At 33.1% G+C, this 17,219-nt stretch overlaps 2 protein-coding genes, 1 long non-coding RNA gene and 1 other non-coding gene across 7 annotated transcripts; 1 reads left to right on the forward strand and 3 right to left on the reverse strand.

Moving 5' to 3' along the window:
- The first annotated feature begins 3,024 nt into the window (after window positions 1-3,024).
- LOC142553398 (uncharacterized) lies at window positions 3,025-4,178 on the forward strand. Its single transcript, XR_012821942.1, has 2 exons — window positions 3,025-3,145; window positions 3,923-4,178. It is a non-coding gene; the product is annotated as an uncharacterized LOC142553398 (long non-coding RNA).
- Window positions 3,820-7,781, reverse strand: LOC142553397 (protein NETWORKED 4A-like). 4 transcript variants are annotated; one of them, XM_075663614.1, is made up of 4 exons: window positions 7,596-7,781; window positions 6,670-6,743; window positions 6,150-6,258; window positions 3,820-5,804 (listed from the first exon to the last, which is right to left on the reverse strand). In XM_075663614.1, exons 2-4 carry the CDS (start codon window positions 6,682-6,684, stop codon window positions 4,126-4,128), a joined length of 1,803 nt encoding a protein of 600 aa, XP_075519729.1. In that variant the 5' UTR covers window positions 6,685-6,743; window positions 7,596-7,781; the 3' UTR covers window positions 3,820-4,125. The 4 variants fall into 4 exon arrangements, with proteins under 4 accessions (XP_075519729.1, XP_075519728.1, XP_075519731.1 ...); XM_075663613.1 differs by lacking the exon at window positions 7,596-7,781 and adding an exon at window positions 7,077-7,096; XM_075663616.1 differs by lacking the exon at window positions 6,670-6,743 and having other exon boundaries at window positions 7,596-7,780.
- Window positions 7,782-9,884: 2,103 nt separating this feature from the next.
- Window positions 9,885-9,967, reverse strand: LOC142554900 (small nucleolar RNA SNORD34). Its single transcript, XR_012822264.1, has one exon. It is a non-coding gene; the product is annotated as a small nucleolar RNA SNORD34 (small nucleolar RNA).
- Window positions 9,968-15,004: 5,037 nt separating this feature from the next.
- LOC142553399 (pathogenesis-related genes transcriptional activator PTI6-like) lies at window positions 15,005-16,644 on the reverse strand. The gene is made up of 2 exons (XM_075663617.1): window positions 16,401-16,644; window positions 15,005-16,060 (listed from the first exon to the last, which is right to left on the reverse strand). Exons 1-2 carry the CDS (start codon window positions 16,582-16,584, stop codon window positions 15,267-15,269), a joined length of 978 nt encoding a protein of 325 aa, XP_075519732.1. The 5' UTR covers window positions 16,585-16,644; the 3' UTR covers window positions 15,005-15,266.
- Window positions 16,645-17,219: the final 575 nt, after the last annotated feature.

Raw genomic sequence — 17,219 nt, forward strand, 5'->3', positions numbered from 1 at the left:
ACGTTTAGGAAAGGATTTGAGGGTAGGTAAGCGGGTTTGGGGTACGGCCGTAAAGTCGCATTTAATTATACTTTCCTTTTTTTTGGGTGAAGTAATCTTTTTTTATTATTCTTTTAAATTTAAAAACTTGGTTGTTAATTATTATAAATATCTAGACTGATTGATTCATCTATCGATGTTTGAATTCCAATTTTGAAGGATTAAAATATTTTATTTTGATGTGTAAGAACTTCTCCTCTCAATTATATAATATATTTTATTTTCACATAAATTGTAAAAATATTATTGAGAAAACAAATCATAAAGACTAATTTTTTAATAAACTTTTATTTAATGATATTAAGAAATAAAAATCAAATACATTTATAGAAAAATGAGTATTTATTATATATATATAATAGATTTCTAAACTTTTGTTATTATATATATATATATATATATATATATATATATAAGCATTTAATGTAATAAATGAACTTCTCCCCTGTTCATAATTAACTAAGGGGTTTGGTATGACCACACTGATCGTCGACGATTCTTTTGAAATCCAACCACTTTCATAAAATTACAAAATTATAAATTCTTTGTTTGAAAAAAAAAAAATTGAATTTCCTATTTGTTTACGAAAACGTTATATTTTTTTAATTTTATCATTATTTAAAAAAAAAACCATATAAACCAGCAACACATGTATCGAAATACTAGTTTTAATAAAATAATCACAGTTTGCCTATTAAAAACTTCTGAAAGGATGCCATGTTATGATATCAAGTTAAAATTGAAAGATAATTCTAATTTCTCAAAGATAAAGTAGGATTTTGTAATTGTGGGCAATTGATCTTTCTGAATTAATCATAATTATTTTTTTCAATTCTAAATTTAATATTAAATAATATTTTTTTATTTTATCCACGTCATGTTATATATTTTTTTACAACCCTACCACCATGGATGGGGACAGTATTTTCAATCAAACCTAACCCCGAAAATGATTTCTTGCAATTCGGCTGATATTTTATTTCTATTACAGCGTTACGTAAGGTAGTAAAGTCAACTAATATTAAAAAACTTTTAAATTAATTATTAATTTGACTCACGATAACACATATTTTTATATTAATAATAAAAAATAATATATTTTTTATATAAAAAAATTCGAAAAAAAACGATGAAACCAAGAAAATAACCGATAAATGAAAAGCCTAAAAAGTCACAAAATCTACATTTTACAACGAAGAACTTATTCAATCTTTATTAGCTGAAATCCAAAAACAAAAAACAAAAAACAAAATCGACTTGATTATTGGTTGATAGCTATATCGATACATCGATTAACAGAGCGTCGACTCCGTTAAAAAAATTATTGCGCGTACCAAGAAATGTTAACTATCAAATTGTCAATAAAAGCTGCAAATAGTTTAGATTAGGAGACTATATTTATTGTTTAAGAGGATCCTTAATTCGTTGAGGGTTTTAGAGATTAAGGTAAAAGTTTGTAGCATTTATCTTCTCTTCTCTTTTCTTCACTTTATATTTTCATTGTTTAAAAAATATGAATGGTACATGCAGGTGGCAAGTATCGACTGAGATGTTTTGTAAGGTGGAAAAACAATTATTTTTGTTTCATTGATGTCCTTATTTGGATCTTTAAAAATTTTAATAATTTTTATTGTAACTTATTATATGAATGAATCATGATGTGATGAAAACTTATTAACAGTAACAGTGGAAAGAAATTTAAGAGCTCTTTAAAAATCATTATAAATTACTATTAGTGGTGTTTTTCAATATCCTTTTCAAATGCTCTTAGAGGGGTTTATTCTTAGAAATGCAATCACTAGAAAAGGTAAATACATCAATTCAAAGAATAGCATATCAACAATTAAGAAAATTCATCACATAACCATTTACAAACGATTAAAACCTTAAGGGTCTTGCGTGCAGTAAATACATGTCAGAGTTTTCATTATTGCTCTCTTATCTCGTAAGCATCCATAAAAAATATGACTGAATCGAATTGATATAAAAGTTGAAATTTCTAAAGTTTTCTAGTGAACATTCTTCCCACAAGAAAAAAGGATTGTCGTAGGAGTTGTTCAAATATCCGAACATCCAAAAACATCTTTGTATTATTTACATTTCATTCGACATACTCTTGATAAACCAACTATTTTCTTACTTGACAATTTTGAGTTTTCAATCTGTCAGAGTCTAGCATGCTTCCGCATTTAACTTATCTGAATAGCCAACTGACATTGATTTATCGAGAATTACAAAATTCAAAGTTGTTAACACAACCAAATTTCAGACAAATTATTGTGATTGTATATTGAACTCATTTTCTAATAGTATATCACTCGTGCGATGCATATATTGACATATATTATCATTGTATGTAACCAATTATTAAAATTAATGAAATATAAGTATTTGAATAATCACTTAAAATTATTGATATAATATAATGAATATATTTAAATTTTGAATATTCTTATAAAAAATTATTATACACAAATGTTTAGATCAAATTGACTTCTTTAGCATTACAATCGGTATATTGGCTTAGTGAAACTGTTGTTAATAATAATAAAAAAGATATCTAAACAAATACATATTATTCTATCTATCAAAATTTTAAAGATTAAATAAATATTTTTCAAAAATTTATGTCATCTATTATATGATTTTTTAATTATTTTTTTAAAATATGTTAAAGAGTTATTATATAAAGTTTTGATTAAGATAAACTATAATAATAATAATAATATCAATTTACGAATATTCAATATATCAAAAATTCAAGATGATATTTTTCACTGAAAAATTGAAAAACATAATATTATATAAAATTGTATATTTTATTTAATATTTTAGAGATTAATGATTACTTAATTTATGAAAGTAACACAAAACTCAAAACCGTATTCAAAATTAAATAAAATAATAATTATAATATTTAAATATAATTTATATTTTCAAATGAAGTCAAATTCAAATTTGAATTTTTAAAATAAATAGAAATCAACTGAATTATTTATACAATTTATACTAACAACTCAATATATCAAATTAACACAAAATCATATATCAAATTATATGAATTGATACTAGAATGCAAAAATTTAGAAGTAGATTATTTTTTTAAGTGAATTTCAATTTGAATAAATTCATAAATCACGATTGAATTTACATAAATATGAATTAAATTCAAATTAGAACTGCCAAAATAATAGTATAATCAATGCATATAATAAATGAAGTTTATATTCAAATATTTTTAAATTTACGTTACAATATTTTAAAGAAAATTGAGATGTCTAGATAAAAAAATGGATAAAAATGGATAAAATTAATATTTTTCAATCATTTATTACATATCACCTATTTCAAAATTTCTAATAATTTTTTTTAAATTTGAAAAAGATCAGTTCATATATTATATATATATATATATATATATATATATCCTCTAAGTAAATACAGTAATTAATTATAACAAATTTTTTATTCTACTAAAGCATTCACTAAATAAGATGAAATTTTTCATTATAAAATTTGCTTTTTCAATAACTTTTTTAAATTGCGTGAAAATTCAGATAGACCTATTTACACGAATCAATTGAAATATAAATGAACACTAAGAATAACTACTGAAAGGGAGCCAATTGCTATTAGTGACCCCAATCTTCCTTCCACTGATTTAAAATTTGAGATGTCAAATGAATTCTTTTAGTCACAATATATGAATAAAAAAAAGTTAAAAAAATCATTAATTGACATATAATATATATACACACACACAATCACGACACCAAGGAATAGGATAGTCTCAATAACTTATTTAAAAAAAAACAGAAATACTAAATTCATTTTAATTATCGGACAAAAGAAATACACATGAATGCGAATGATGCCCTTTAAGAAAACAATAATCGACAAGGGAATCCAACACATTACACTTAGTATCATCGCGTCTTCTTCTTCCTTTTAGAACTCAGTGACAACCGTAACACCGCAGCTGAAGTAGTTCATGATCATCTGCTGAATGCTAGAAACACAGGACCGAAACAAAATCCGGATTAAGACAGCCCGGTAAACATGATACACCTCAAAAGTACGACAAACTCAGGATGCCATTACAGGCAATCGCTTGTGGCCCAAAATGACCTGACGAAGCTTATGATACCCATCGCGGTAATGCTCGAGCGAGAAGCAAAGTTGCCTGATTGCCTCTCGTTTCTCTTCTGCTCCTTCTAGAATGGTCTCTTGTTTCCTCTCTACTTCCCTTTCCAGTTCTTTAACCCTCGATCCCAGCTCCTCTGACAATTTGTGTGCCCTCTCGGCTCCAGCAATCAATTTAACGTGCTCAATATGCAGTTGGTGCAGATGTTTGCTCATTTGATCGATCTGATCATCTTTCTTGGACATCTGACTTTCGTGTTTGAGCTTTAATGAATCAAAGGTTTTGTTTAGTTCTTCCAAGCGATCATTCCTCTCGGTAATATCAGCATTTAACTGATCTATTTGAACTCGGAATTCACCTCCATTCTCGTCTTTTCCAGCCTTGGCCAGTCTCAGTTCGTCTTCTAAGGACTGACGACGTAAATCCAATTCTTTTAGGTTGTCCTCCAAGTGAGTTTTTCCCGTTGTCATTCTTGATATCTGTGTTTGAAGTTGCTCGTTTTCTTCAGATAAGCTCATCTTGGCATTAGATAACGTTTCTTTTAATTCCCGGATAACTCGATCGCTATCTGAAAGGCAGGTTTTGTACCTGATTATTTCATTTTGCAGCTCCAAAATCTTTCTTCTCTCTTTCTCGAGTTTGTTTTTTGTGTCCGATGCCTCTGTTTGAGCTGATTCAAGCTGATTCTGCAAGTTCTGAATCAAAGAGCCTTTGCTCATAAGTTCCTGCCTGAATTTCTCGATTTCCTCCACTGAATCATGAAGCTTCTCTTGCGCGATTCTCAGCTCTTCTTCAAGCATCTGAATGTTGTGGACAGAGTCAGAATCCTCCGCCTGTGAACGATTGCTGTTTTTCCCAAGCTCTAGGGCTGGACTTAGCTCCTCTAATGAATTAGAATCCAAGACTTTAGGATCAGTAACAGAATTGTTTGAATCTTCCAAAGACTGATGATACTTTTGAAGCTCGATTGTCAAGTGAGTAATTTCTTCTCCAGAATGCTGTATCTTTTCTTTAGCAACTCGCAGTTCCTCTTCATAAACAGCTATCTTGGAGGAAAATTCAGCATTCCCATCGTGGGATTTCTTATGCTCTTCAGAAATCTCTTCTTGGAGCATCTTCAGCTTCTCTTTCACCTCCCCAAGCTGGTTCTCTAACTCAATATTCTTCTGACGCAACTCTTGTGTCTCACCATCATTGCTCGGGGTGATATCGTAATTATCAATGGAGGAATCATCGGTTTCCGATTCAGAACTAGATGACCCATCTCCTTTATTATTTAATTCCGAGCCACTGCCACCACTACCAAGAAAAACATCAAATCCCGCTGTACGAGAACGGGAGTTACCATGACTTTTCTTTCGATCAGAAGAATGGATACTCTGTTCTGAACCCACATCAGAAACTCCGGAACATTGAGATACAAGATCGGAGGGTATGCTTTTTCGGAGTTCTCCGGCGACGACATCATATCGCTCAGCCAATGATCGATGTCTTCGATAAAACTCCTCAACCAGATTGACCAATTCTGGTCTCCTCTTATAATACAGTTCAGCCTTTTTGGCAAATGAATCTGCGTCCCCTTCGATGATTTTTAGCATTCGTTTGACAATCTCGTCTATTTCTGAAATCAATTAAATATAATATATTGTGTCATACTTTTTATTAATGTGGTGCACAAGAACATTATATTTGAAACCAAAGTCCATAATATGCAAGAATTTAGTAAATGACATTCTGTGACAGAATCCTTTTTAAGATGAGAGGTTCAAATAATTTTCTGTTACTACTACTGTTTCATCAACTGAGAATGTTCATATGTGCCTCAGTACACTTATTGTGTACCCAAACAGCTTTTTTAACTCATCGAATACGTAACGAAATCAATGTAATGGAAACCTTATATTCAACCAAATGTAGCCAAGATATTATACAATGTTAAATGTATGTTCCATTCCAAATATCTAACCTTCAAGATTTTCTTGTAGCCACTTGGAGTTTGTAGGACTAATGTGGCTATCCCACCACCAAGAGTGTGACTTCTTTGATTTCAATCTCTTCATTCTATTTGGCCTCGCCTACTAGCAAAGGAGTTTAATATCTCGTGAGAAACAAGCAAACGGAAAGCGGCAAAATAAACAAACTAATCTATAATAGTGTTAATATGTATGTATGCATCCATTGCATTACATTAAACTATTACTATCGACTCTCTTAAGTTCGCCGCACTAATTTACTGTTAAGAATCATCCGCAAATTAGTCCGTAGGGATGGACCTAGCAGGAGCGAGCAGGGCAGTATTCTCCATTTAAACAAAAAGAAATCTTGAAGTTGTACTACTAATATGCCTGGAGGATTTTTCTGGATATGCTTCTATGTATTTACATGGCATCCCTTTCACATAGATAGTACTTCAATTGACAAATATGCCTGGAGGATTAGATTTACATTTTTAAATTAAAAATATAGTGTCGAAACAAGTTTCTTACATCTTTTGGTACCATTACTGCAAACTCAAAGCAACCTGATAGTTCTGAATTCTTGGTAGAAACAAATGAAATAACTCATTCAATAAGTATGAGTTGCATCTTGAAGTCCATTTTACAAACTCACATCTTATCATATTACATTTTAATAAATTCTTTCAACTAGCGTCTGATACACCCAAATATCATAGAACAAGAACGAATTTCTTGAAAGCCACTATGGCATTAAACAAACACACCATAAGTTCCCACAACAACACTAGGAAGCTAGAACAAAATAATCAACCATTCATTTTCTAAACTGGCGGACAGAGTATGTTCGACCGGAGAAAATTTTGAGGTTTGATCAAGATTTTGCAATTTTGAATGTGTTTGTACACAAATAAACCAAAACTTTTGGTTTCGATTACCTTTGTTTCATCTCTATGTGAAGTACTTGATAACTTTTGCACGTAAACAATCAAAGCTATCAACAAATACAAATCAGAAAAATGAAATAAAAAAACATATAAAATCAAAGTAATAAAAAGTAACACCGACAAAAGATGTTGGATAGAAGGAGAACAAAAATTTTGGTACCAGAGCAGTTTATCTAAGTCTCCGATCATTTATATAACCGTAAAGATAATAATATTAATAATAACAATAATATTAAATAAAACCGAAAAAAAATTCGATAATATTTATTACTAATAACTTAAATATATTATTTATGGAGGAACTTGTGAAGATGGGAAAAGCTTCATAATCCCCAGCAGCAAAAACTAGTAGGAAAAAAAAAAACCGAGATAAAGAAATCAGTGGAAGAAGAGGGATTTTCATGAAATCAGTCGACAAGTTACCAGAAAAATATAATAATTATGCGAAAAATAATCGAACAAAAGTTGTGCAAAAAGAAAGCAAAAGAATGGCCAGAAAAAATGGCTCACCTTTTATGATTATTTCTTGATGAAAGAAATCCAATGGATCTAGCTTCAGCGAGACAGATCGGAAAGAGAGGCTGCGAGGAAAAGTACATCCAGCGTATACTTCCGTTGTATATCTTTTAAGTCAAACGTAACCTTGTCTTTACATGTACCTGTCTGGTATTTGTTCGTAGTCGTTTTGTACGTGTTGAGAGTGTATATTTTCACAGAGAGTTCGAAAATAGTTTATTTACGGTGTAAACGGTATTTAAAAAATTTATTTTTATCGAATTGCAAATGATTTCCACTAAAAAAAAGAAGAAGAAATTAAGTTACCAATTTCATTCTGGATTTTTGGTGTCAATTTTTCTGATAATGAGTTGTTTGTTGTTCAAATTGACATATTCACATATGGATTTTAATAAATAAATATTGCATAAAAATAATTTAGGAATCATTTCTCTGTAAAATTGATAATCCCCAAGTACTACCTAGTTTCAAAATTTATCGATTATCGGAATAGGAGACAAGAGGAGATCGGTTGCTATATTCTGTTACTGTCAAATTATCTCACTGATCAATTATATTTATCAGACGAGTTAATTTGATTTATACAAGTCATGAAAATAATATTTTTTTGTCATAAATAATAATATTTTTCATATGTCGGATCGGAGATATGTTTTCACAAAAAATCAAATCATAAGACAGTCGAACAAGAATTTTTGTGTAAAATAATAGCAAACTTCGGTGTTTTACCTCCATAATTAATAAAGATACTGTTGGTAAAAATCTGTCATTGGACTAATCTTATTTAATTTTGACATGCAATCCCATTTTGATAAAATTTAAAATAACAGTGAATAGCATATCTATTCCAAATCGAACTTTCACACTTTTGGAGTTCAAATTAGTACCATTAAACACTTGATTGAATCATTGGCTATGAGTAATTAATGTCACTCAAACACGTAATTCATTTTAAATCAAATACGTAACTATCTTTTAAAAAATACTATAAATTACTTATAGTGTCTAATATTCCAGCTGGGCCTTCATGGAAGCTTGCTATGAGATTATTTTCACGGAATCGTATCCGACTTTCCCGCAATTTACATGTTCATATGATTGAATTCTTGAATTCCGAAATAATGTAAAAATAAGTGTTTCTAATCATTGCTGATTTGACTCAGGACCTGTTCCAAAAAAATCAAAATATTTTAAACTATTTGTTGAAACGTACAAAATCAGAAAAAACATCTGAAATTATTTCAACATTAAACCTTAGACACTGTGACAGTTCTGAAGTCAAAAATCTTTTCTCATGGTAGCTTGCTGCAGTCTTTACGGAAACTTTCGTTACTGGGTTATCACACACTTCACATGTTTCTAACGATTCACATGACATCATCAAATGATATAAGTTTTGGATAAAAATCTACAACACAATAGAATGCCCTTGTTGACGATCCTTTGCTCCAACAGCGTCAAGGGTTCCTCGAACAATATGATATCTTACACAGTATAAATCCTTAAACTCTTCCCTCTCTTACTAAAACCGAAGCTGTTTGCATTTTAACATTCAACAAATAAAATATATTTTTCAAGGTAAATTTCTTTATTTTTTTTTCAGTAGAGAATGACAATTATTACAATCGAGTCTCATACTAGAAACATCGTCTTAAACTTGAGATCTTAACGTCAGATGAAGCTACCATCGAAGATCTCAACCAAACCATTAACAATGGCTGCAACCAGTCGCCAAGTTTCACCGGAACTAGTTTATACCAATATGAAGGATACAGATTTAGCTCCACCCCGGTTTTTGCTACTTTATCCGTTGTAGCCCTGGTGTCGATCACCTTGTTGTTGCATGAAGGTGTAATAAAACCAGGTATAACATGTTGAATCAAACTGCACAAAAAGCTTCACAAAACATATTGAGAAAACTACAGTGGTTTCTCTTAAAAGTCGATATTAAGGATGATTGTTCAAGCCTTAGGACTGTTGATATGTAGTTTTCATCTGCCTCCACGTTGAATCCAAATCATAGAAAACAAGGAACACAACGCTGGCTGCATACATTTGAACGATGAATTTGAAATGTAACATATCTTGAGTTAATATTAAATCCATCGTAATTTCTATTACATCTACATAGATTTAGTAATTGATATATTAGAAATTGACCGAATATACATATTAATCCAAGTAATCAATTGGATTTAAAATCCATTAATTTGAAATCCATAGAAAAAAAAATTCATACCCAAAAATATTCAAATTCATCCCAATCATTCATAATCTCCAAAAGGAGGCCTCAGAAGTAGTCGATAACATTCTTCACCTAAAAAATCAGACAATGTAGGCAATAGTTTCGATCATCATAGGCCCCCTAAGTAAATTTTGAACAAAAAACGAATGGAAAAGGGAGAAGCTTCTGAACATTCAAAACTCTGCAAGCAGCAAACAAGTTGTTTACGCCATCTCCACCGCCTCATGCCAGATTAGACCCGATACACGGATCCGAAACAAATAAAATCAAAATTTCAGAAAACCAGAACCCGACACACAGATTTTACCTCCTAAATTTAGTAAAGCGTTCCAAAATTTTCTCCCGAAATTCACACTCACAAACGTTGATTTCTGAGATTTATTCCACCATTTCAGCTGTGGGATTCTCCAGAAAACTTGAAACCTAGAGAATGCTGCTGGTGTGCTTGCGATTGTGAAACCTGGCGGCCAGGATACGGACTCCAGGGTTTTTAAGTTTTAACTTCTGTATTTCAGTGGATATGGGCTTATCAGGTATTGGGCTTCATCGAAATGGGTTTCCACGAACGGGCATTTGGCAGAAGATGATATTTTTACAGCCCAAACCCACTTACCCCAAAATGACAAACAAACGATCTTAAGCCAACAAAAATTCACATATTTTTATTGTTAAAATAATTTTAATCAATCAAGCCTATCATTATTTAAGTATTTTCTTCAATAATAAATAATAAATAATAAAAATGCTTAAAATTAATGTCGTAGTTATTATATTATTGAAGTACTTTAAAAAATAAAAAAAGATGGCAACGAGATAAATCATTGAGGCACTCTTTTTTTTTACAGCTGAAATCTTGTAATTTATTAAAAAGAAGATAGATTCGCAATTACAAGTTTAATTAACCACAAAGGAAAAGATTCATGCTCCCAAACAAAATGAGAGGAGGATGAAAAAGCAAAAGCATCAACCGAGTGAGCCACTCGGTTAGCCGATCTCCTGACATGAAAAAGATGAGGGCTCTCGAGTGCCTCCATAAGTATGCTAATATCCGCAGCAATAGAACCCACATAACTAAGATCATCTTCTGGCCTTGTGACTGCTTGTACTGCAAGAAGAGAGTCCGAGGTGATTTGATGAATCTGAATGTTGTGCTGCCTAGCGACTTTCAAGCCAACCTGGATGGCAAGAAGCTCGGCCATTGTAACAGATTGGGCCTTGTCAATCAATTCTCCGAAAGCCAAAATCGGTTGTCCCTCATGATCACGAATAACTCCACCGACTGTGCAACTAGGATATCCCTCTTTATAAGCTGCATCCACATCCAACCGGAATTGGTGAACTAACGGGGCAGACCAAGTGCTTTGAGAGCTGATCAAATTTGACTCTTTGCCGCTCATAACTGAATCACGTGCCGCACGAAATTCCCGGAGCATATTTTCACACCAATCAGCATCCAATTCTCGAGCCTTACCATTACATTCATGAAGATAGCGAAGCCTCTCATTCCAAGTGGCCAAAGTACGCATGATAAACAGTTCGAAATCAGGTTTACTCATCTTCTCCTTCATCCCTAGAAATATATCAAACACGTTTAAGTGGCGAAGCTGCTTAAGAGACGAGCAAATCCAGCTTCTTTTCCAACAAGATTTCACAGCCGGGCAAGGAAATAGGGCATGACTGGTTGTATCCCAGTTAAATTGACACAACGGACACCTTCCAGTAACCGGAACATGATGTGTAAGTAGGTTTTGTTCCGTTGGAATAATATTGTTAAGCGCTCTCCACCAGAATATTCTCACTTTTGGAGGAATCGATAGTGACCACAGGAACTTCCACCAGCCCTTTTGGAGAGGGGCCGAGCACGAGGGAGGCTGTTCATAGAGGCCTTGGGCAGCCTTATACCCATCCCGTACCGTATATATACCTTTCTGGTCATATTTCCAAAATTTCGTATCATTTCTACTTGTCAGAGTGATGGGAATAGAAGTGATTTTCTGAGCAATAAGTGGAGAGAAATTCTTTTGGATCAGAGGCATGTTCCATCTACCATCTCCCACCTTCCAACACAAACCTTCAGCAAGTAAAGGCCTGCTCCACATCAACGCTCTCCAGATGGAAGAAGGATTGCTGCCCATATCGGCTTCCATAATATCCTGATGGCGAAAATACTGGCCTTTCAAGACTCTTGCCACCAAAGATTCAGGTTCCGAGATAATGCACCAAATCTGTTTAGCTAGTAGGGCCTGATTGAAAGTCTCCAGCTGTCTGAACCCCAAACCACCCATGCATTTCGGCTTACACAAGGCTGGCCACAATTTTCAGTGCATTCTCTTTTTCCCTGCGTCTACTCCCCACAAAAAATTAGAACATTCACTCTCTCTTTCTTCACACACCGATTTGAGAATGCGAAAACAGGACATAGCAAAAATGGGGATACCGAAAGATTTTTTACCTGATTGGATCATTATGTTAAAATAAATTGTTTATAATATTATTTTGTTTTTCTATAATGTTTAATTTGTTAATCTTTATATTTTTTCTTTATTATTATCTCAATAATTTAGTAAATATTCGTAGCTTATTCAAATTAATTCAAATTTGATAAAATACAATCATAAGTAGATAATAAAAATTTGGGTAAGATACGGATTTTCAATCTTTCGACGACGGATATAAGTATGCAAATTAAATTTAATACTCGATAAAGAAAAGGATGAATTTGAATATAATAAATGAAAAACAGACGGAAGACGTAAAATTTTATATCAACACGACCCATTGTCATCTTTAATTGTATGGTCATAGTATCATGTCCTCTGCACGTATTTCGTGTCCGTCGAATTTGATATTCTTGAACAAGTACACTAAATATTTGAGATGTACGTCATTGAAATAGATAAATAGCATGCTTATAATAAGTTAGTTTTGATTGATATATTTTTATCTTTTTTAGTATGTGACATTTAGCCTATTGGACAATTTCATTACAAAAAAAAATATTACTGATAAGTAGTCAAAATATAATAATCGACAGGAATTAGTCTAAGTCCCCCTAAAGGATTATTAAATGAAAATATGTTTATTAAAGGAAAGAAGTTGCTAGTTGAAGTTGAAGCACGCTTTATTCCAAGCCAATCAAATAAATTAATAATTAAATTAATCAGCAGTGCGGTTTTTTCACTCCAGTTTCCAAGCAATTTGTTGATCGAGTATTAAGGAACACATTTTGTGGGTAAATTTTTTTTTTTTTTTTTTTTTTGATATTGATTAAAGAATTTTAATAATTATATTTATCTTTTATTTTAACATGTATTTAAATTGTCACATAAATTTATGTGAGACAATCTCACAGGTCAATTTTGTGAGACTGATCTCATATTTGGGTTATTCATGAAAATATATTATTTTTTATCTCAAAAGTATTATTACAAATATGGATGGGATTAACTCGTGTATGGACATGATTAACTCGTGTCACATATAAAGATCCGTTAACTACAATTTAAAATACAATAAAATCAAATTTAAAAGTAAATATTTGAAAAAACCATATCAAACATATAGAATTTAATATGTATCCATGCCAAAAAAATTAACAAGAGAAATTACATTTAGAAAACATAACAATATTTTTGCTAAAAATAAATGAATTTTGATATATATATTTGGCAAAGATTTTTGGAGAGAATAGTGGGAGGCGGCGGCTAAATGAACGGCCACGTAGAGAGTTTGGTCACATTTGGTCACCAACCATTGGACCCATCCAATTCTTTATTCTTATCCCTCTTTTTTCCACGCAATTTCCAGTCATCGGTTTCTTTGTGCGTTGAAAAAAGATTCATATTTCGTTGATCGCACTTGGATGGCAAATATTCTTACCAATTTTAAGAAACATATACAAGGTTCATTGAGTCACGTTTAGATCGATGAATTTCAAATTAATTAATTTTAAAAGTATTTAAATATGTTTTTATTGTTTCATTGCAAATCATAAAAATAATTGTAACTGATAAATTTCAAATTCATCTCTCCAAATACGTCTAAAAAGATTTATACATCTATTGAAAATTAAAAGTCTTTATTGTTTTAAAAACGAATCTATGTATCTACAAATATGACTCATTCCAAAGCACAGTGGGAGACTTCTCACAAAATGTTATCTTCAAATTGTTTGCTTGTGTTGATTATAAATAAATTAGTTCAAATAAGTTAATTCACGCTCTAGATATTTTTGGATGTGACCTTATATCTATCTAATTGTTCGCGCTTCATATAGCTGACTATTTGTTCTCCGATCGAGAAATATTTCGCTAACTCCTCTTGTCTCGTCTCCTGCTGCTCTGTTCTTATTCGTGACAAAGTTCATGTACTTGTTTAAAAAGTGACGTCCAAAAAATGTTATTTCACTTAATAAGGCTAAACATGACCAATTTCCTACTTGAGAATGCTTCTAAACTCAAAGAGGTTAAGAGAGATGTTGAACCAGTCAGTGTTATAGAGGTATGAAATCGTTCTGATTTCATATGACGAAATTATGTATTGAATGGATTGACCGATTCACTCTAAAACGTGTTTTGAAAAAAAAAAAAAAAAAACAAAGAGTTATGAAAACCTTTTGAAAGAAAGTACAAAACCCATAAAATCTTGAGTTAAAATCTCACTTGAAAATAAACAGATGGTCTAGATAAGAAACCTGGACCTCAGTCGTATAAAAATAAATAAATGGCCACAGTCCCAGCACCAAATAAAACAAGTGCTAACGTTATTTTCATTAGGTGTAGCATCGACTGGGGATGGGTGACCGGTTCCACAGTGTGAAATACACCCAATGACCATAGCATTTGCCGTCGAACCAAGTGTAGAAATGCGCAGGGCCACCCCAGGCATGAATTTATTGAACTAGGAAACCCAACACAAACCACATATTCTTTGTCTAAGACTCTAAATGGACTAGGATATTTCGACGACTGCTAGAAATTACAACTTAATTTACTATTCAATACTGTCTTTATCATATGGATTCGTCAAGTATATCATTTTAATTAGTTAATCTTAAAATAGATTTAAAATTACCTTAATTAGAAATTGATTATTGTCAAAATATCACCGATTGCGATGTTCTTCACAAACAATCGCTTTGTATAAATAAATAATGTAATAACAAGAAAATATTATATGATTTGTATTGGAAATTAATTTTTACAGTACATTAAAGTTATCTAATAGCTTGATTCTAACTAGAAATACACACACAAAATCTCCTATCAAAGACTTCGCTGCGGTATATAATTATATATATTTATATAAATATTATATATATGTAGGATTATAGGATTACTAAATACAAGCTCTTAAGACAACTAATGACAAATCCGAACATTATATAATAAATAAAGTTCCCGCATCATTTTTGGCCAATCCTATAGCGCCACGTCAAGATCAGCTGATGTCATGATGTCGTTGATAAAGTCATCAAAGTCAAACTCGCCGAATTCGTCGGCCAGGTGATCCCTCGACATCCTTATGCCCGGCAGGCCCAACGGCAAATCAAAGTCAAACCCCAAATCGTCGACGCCGTAACCGAGGCTTTCGAAAGCCGGAAAATCCTCGAACCGGAGGACTGATGTCGGAGACAGTGCGGCGTCGTTTCCGGAGGAGACGGGCTCGCTCTCTGTCGCGGAGTCTATGACGGGGGAGGCAACAGGGAAGTTGGTCACAGCGGCGTGGCCTTTCAATTTAACGGCCGCGCTGTCGTAAACGGTGGCAGCTTCTTCCGGGGTGTCGTAGGTTCCCAGCCAGACTCGTTTTCCGATGGTCGGGTCCCGGATCTCGGCCGCCCATCTCCCCCAAGGCCGCTGACGCACACCCCGGAACTTTTTCCGGCTGGTGACGTCATTTCCAGTCGGACTCCACCGCCTTTTCTTGTTGAAACGATCTTTATCTCGTACAGGTAGCTGTTGCGTGGACGGTGTACGGAAACTTATCTCTTCCACGTGCCTCTTGACTCTTCGCGAGCAGAGTCCTGCGGCGGAGTCGGATTCATCGCCGGATGATTCCGTAGCGTCGCCGTCTGTTAGAATGATTCTAACTACTTTCCGGGTTCGCTTTGGATCAGCGGTGGATCTCCGGTGATTTACAAGCTTGGAAGTCGAGACAACGTGTTCCGTAAACTTGAATGGTCGCTTGACTTCCATTGCTCTGGTATCCAAATAGACTAAAGCATAAACACAACAAGAAACCCGTAAGTAGTGGAGCCGCTCTACCACCTCACATAAGCTCAAAATCAAAAGCCAAATGAAGAAAAAAAACAAAACGATGATGAATTTCTTTCCAAATAATCTTTAGACCAAAGGAGTTGAGTAAAAAATCCGCAGTAGCAGTACTCAAGTACTGAAAGAGGTGAAGACGGAAGAGACGGAAGAAGTTCACAATAGTTTACAAAAGCAGAGAAAGCATTAAAGCAATTAGACAACTGCTTCAGTTCTCTATAGGCATGCACCGGTACATATATAGAACATACAAAGGGAGAAGAAGTTGTGGGTGTAGGGTCGCACAGGTTTCAAGAAAGAGAGGGAAAAGGGGGTGTGATTCAGGCAGCAAAGCAGCAGCAGCTGTAATTAAACGCGCCTTTTTCCCTTTGTTTTGGCGGGAAACAAGCAAAGACGAGACAACAGAGTGGTGTGTGGAGTGGAAAGAACAGATGGACGCAGGATCCTTGCTGCTACCACAATATCTCATTCCCTCCCTCCACCCCGCCGTCTCTTTGTGTCCGCAGCAGCGAGCTTTGTCTGTATTTTATACTACCCCGAGTCCACATGTTAACATCAACATAAATAGTAAACAAAAAACAAAAAAACCCAAAGAAATAAAAAAAGAACTACAGGTCCACGGATTAGTGATTACATTCACTGTGATGGTTTTGTATACATAATTTTCCGAATAAATCTTCAAAGTTCATTTGGATGAAGTGATACAAACATCGTTTTATTAAACAATCCACGTAGAAGCGAAAAAATTACACATCTTCATGACAAGGAAGACTGCTTTAGAAAAAAAATTATGATCGAATTGGGTAAGGGAATAAGTGTAAAGTCAAGTTTAATGTAAAATCCAAATGTGGATTTAGTTTGGGCAATAATAAAGCAGTGGGGAGGGAAGAAAACATGGCTCCACTTTTAAACTATTTAAAATTTAATGTATGGCGAACAATTAATTGTTGGTTTATGGAAGAGTAGGAAGTTGTGAGAAGAAAGGAAGGATATAAAAGTGGAGCCTTTGCTATTCCACTCATTGATCACATAACAACGAAAGGCCAATAACAATAATACGGTGGAAAATTATATTGTCGCGGGGTAGAGTCGTAGGTTACTCAA

The sequence above is a fragment of the Primulina tabacum genome, chromosome 8 (genome assembly GCF_025594145.1).
Source record: "Primulina tabacum isolate GXHZ01 chromosome 8, ASM2559414v2, whole genome shotgun sequence".
Taxonomy (NCBI): Eukaryota; Viridiplantae; Streptophyta; class Magnoliopsida; order Lamiales; family Gesneriaceae; genus Primulina; species Primulina tabacum.

Bases quoted from the DNA above. Each gene is read 5' to 3' on its own strand.
- LOC142553399 (XM_075663617.1), bottom strand. From the start codon at position 16,584: ATGAGATATTGTGGTAGCAGCAAGGATCCTGCGTCCATCTGTTCTTTC. The intron at 16,061-16,400 runs GTGCGACCCTAC...TTTATGCTTTAG, and splicing joins CCCTCTCTTTCTTGAAACCT to TCTATTTGGATACCAGAGCA.
- LOC142553397 (XM_075663612.1), bottom strand. From the start codon at position 7,274: ATGATCGGAGACTTAGATAAACTGCTCTGGTACCAAAATTTTTGTTCT. The intron at 6,259-7,076 runs GTAATCGAAACC...CTTTGCTAGTAG, and splicing joins CACATAGAGATGAAACAAAG to GCGAGGCCAAATAGAATGAA. The intron at 5,805-6,149 runs GTTAGATATTTG...AATTGATTTCAG, and splicing joins GCTACAAGAAAATCTTGAAG to AAATAGACGAGATTGTCAAA.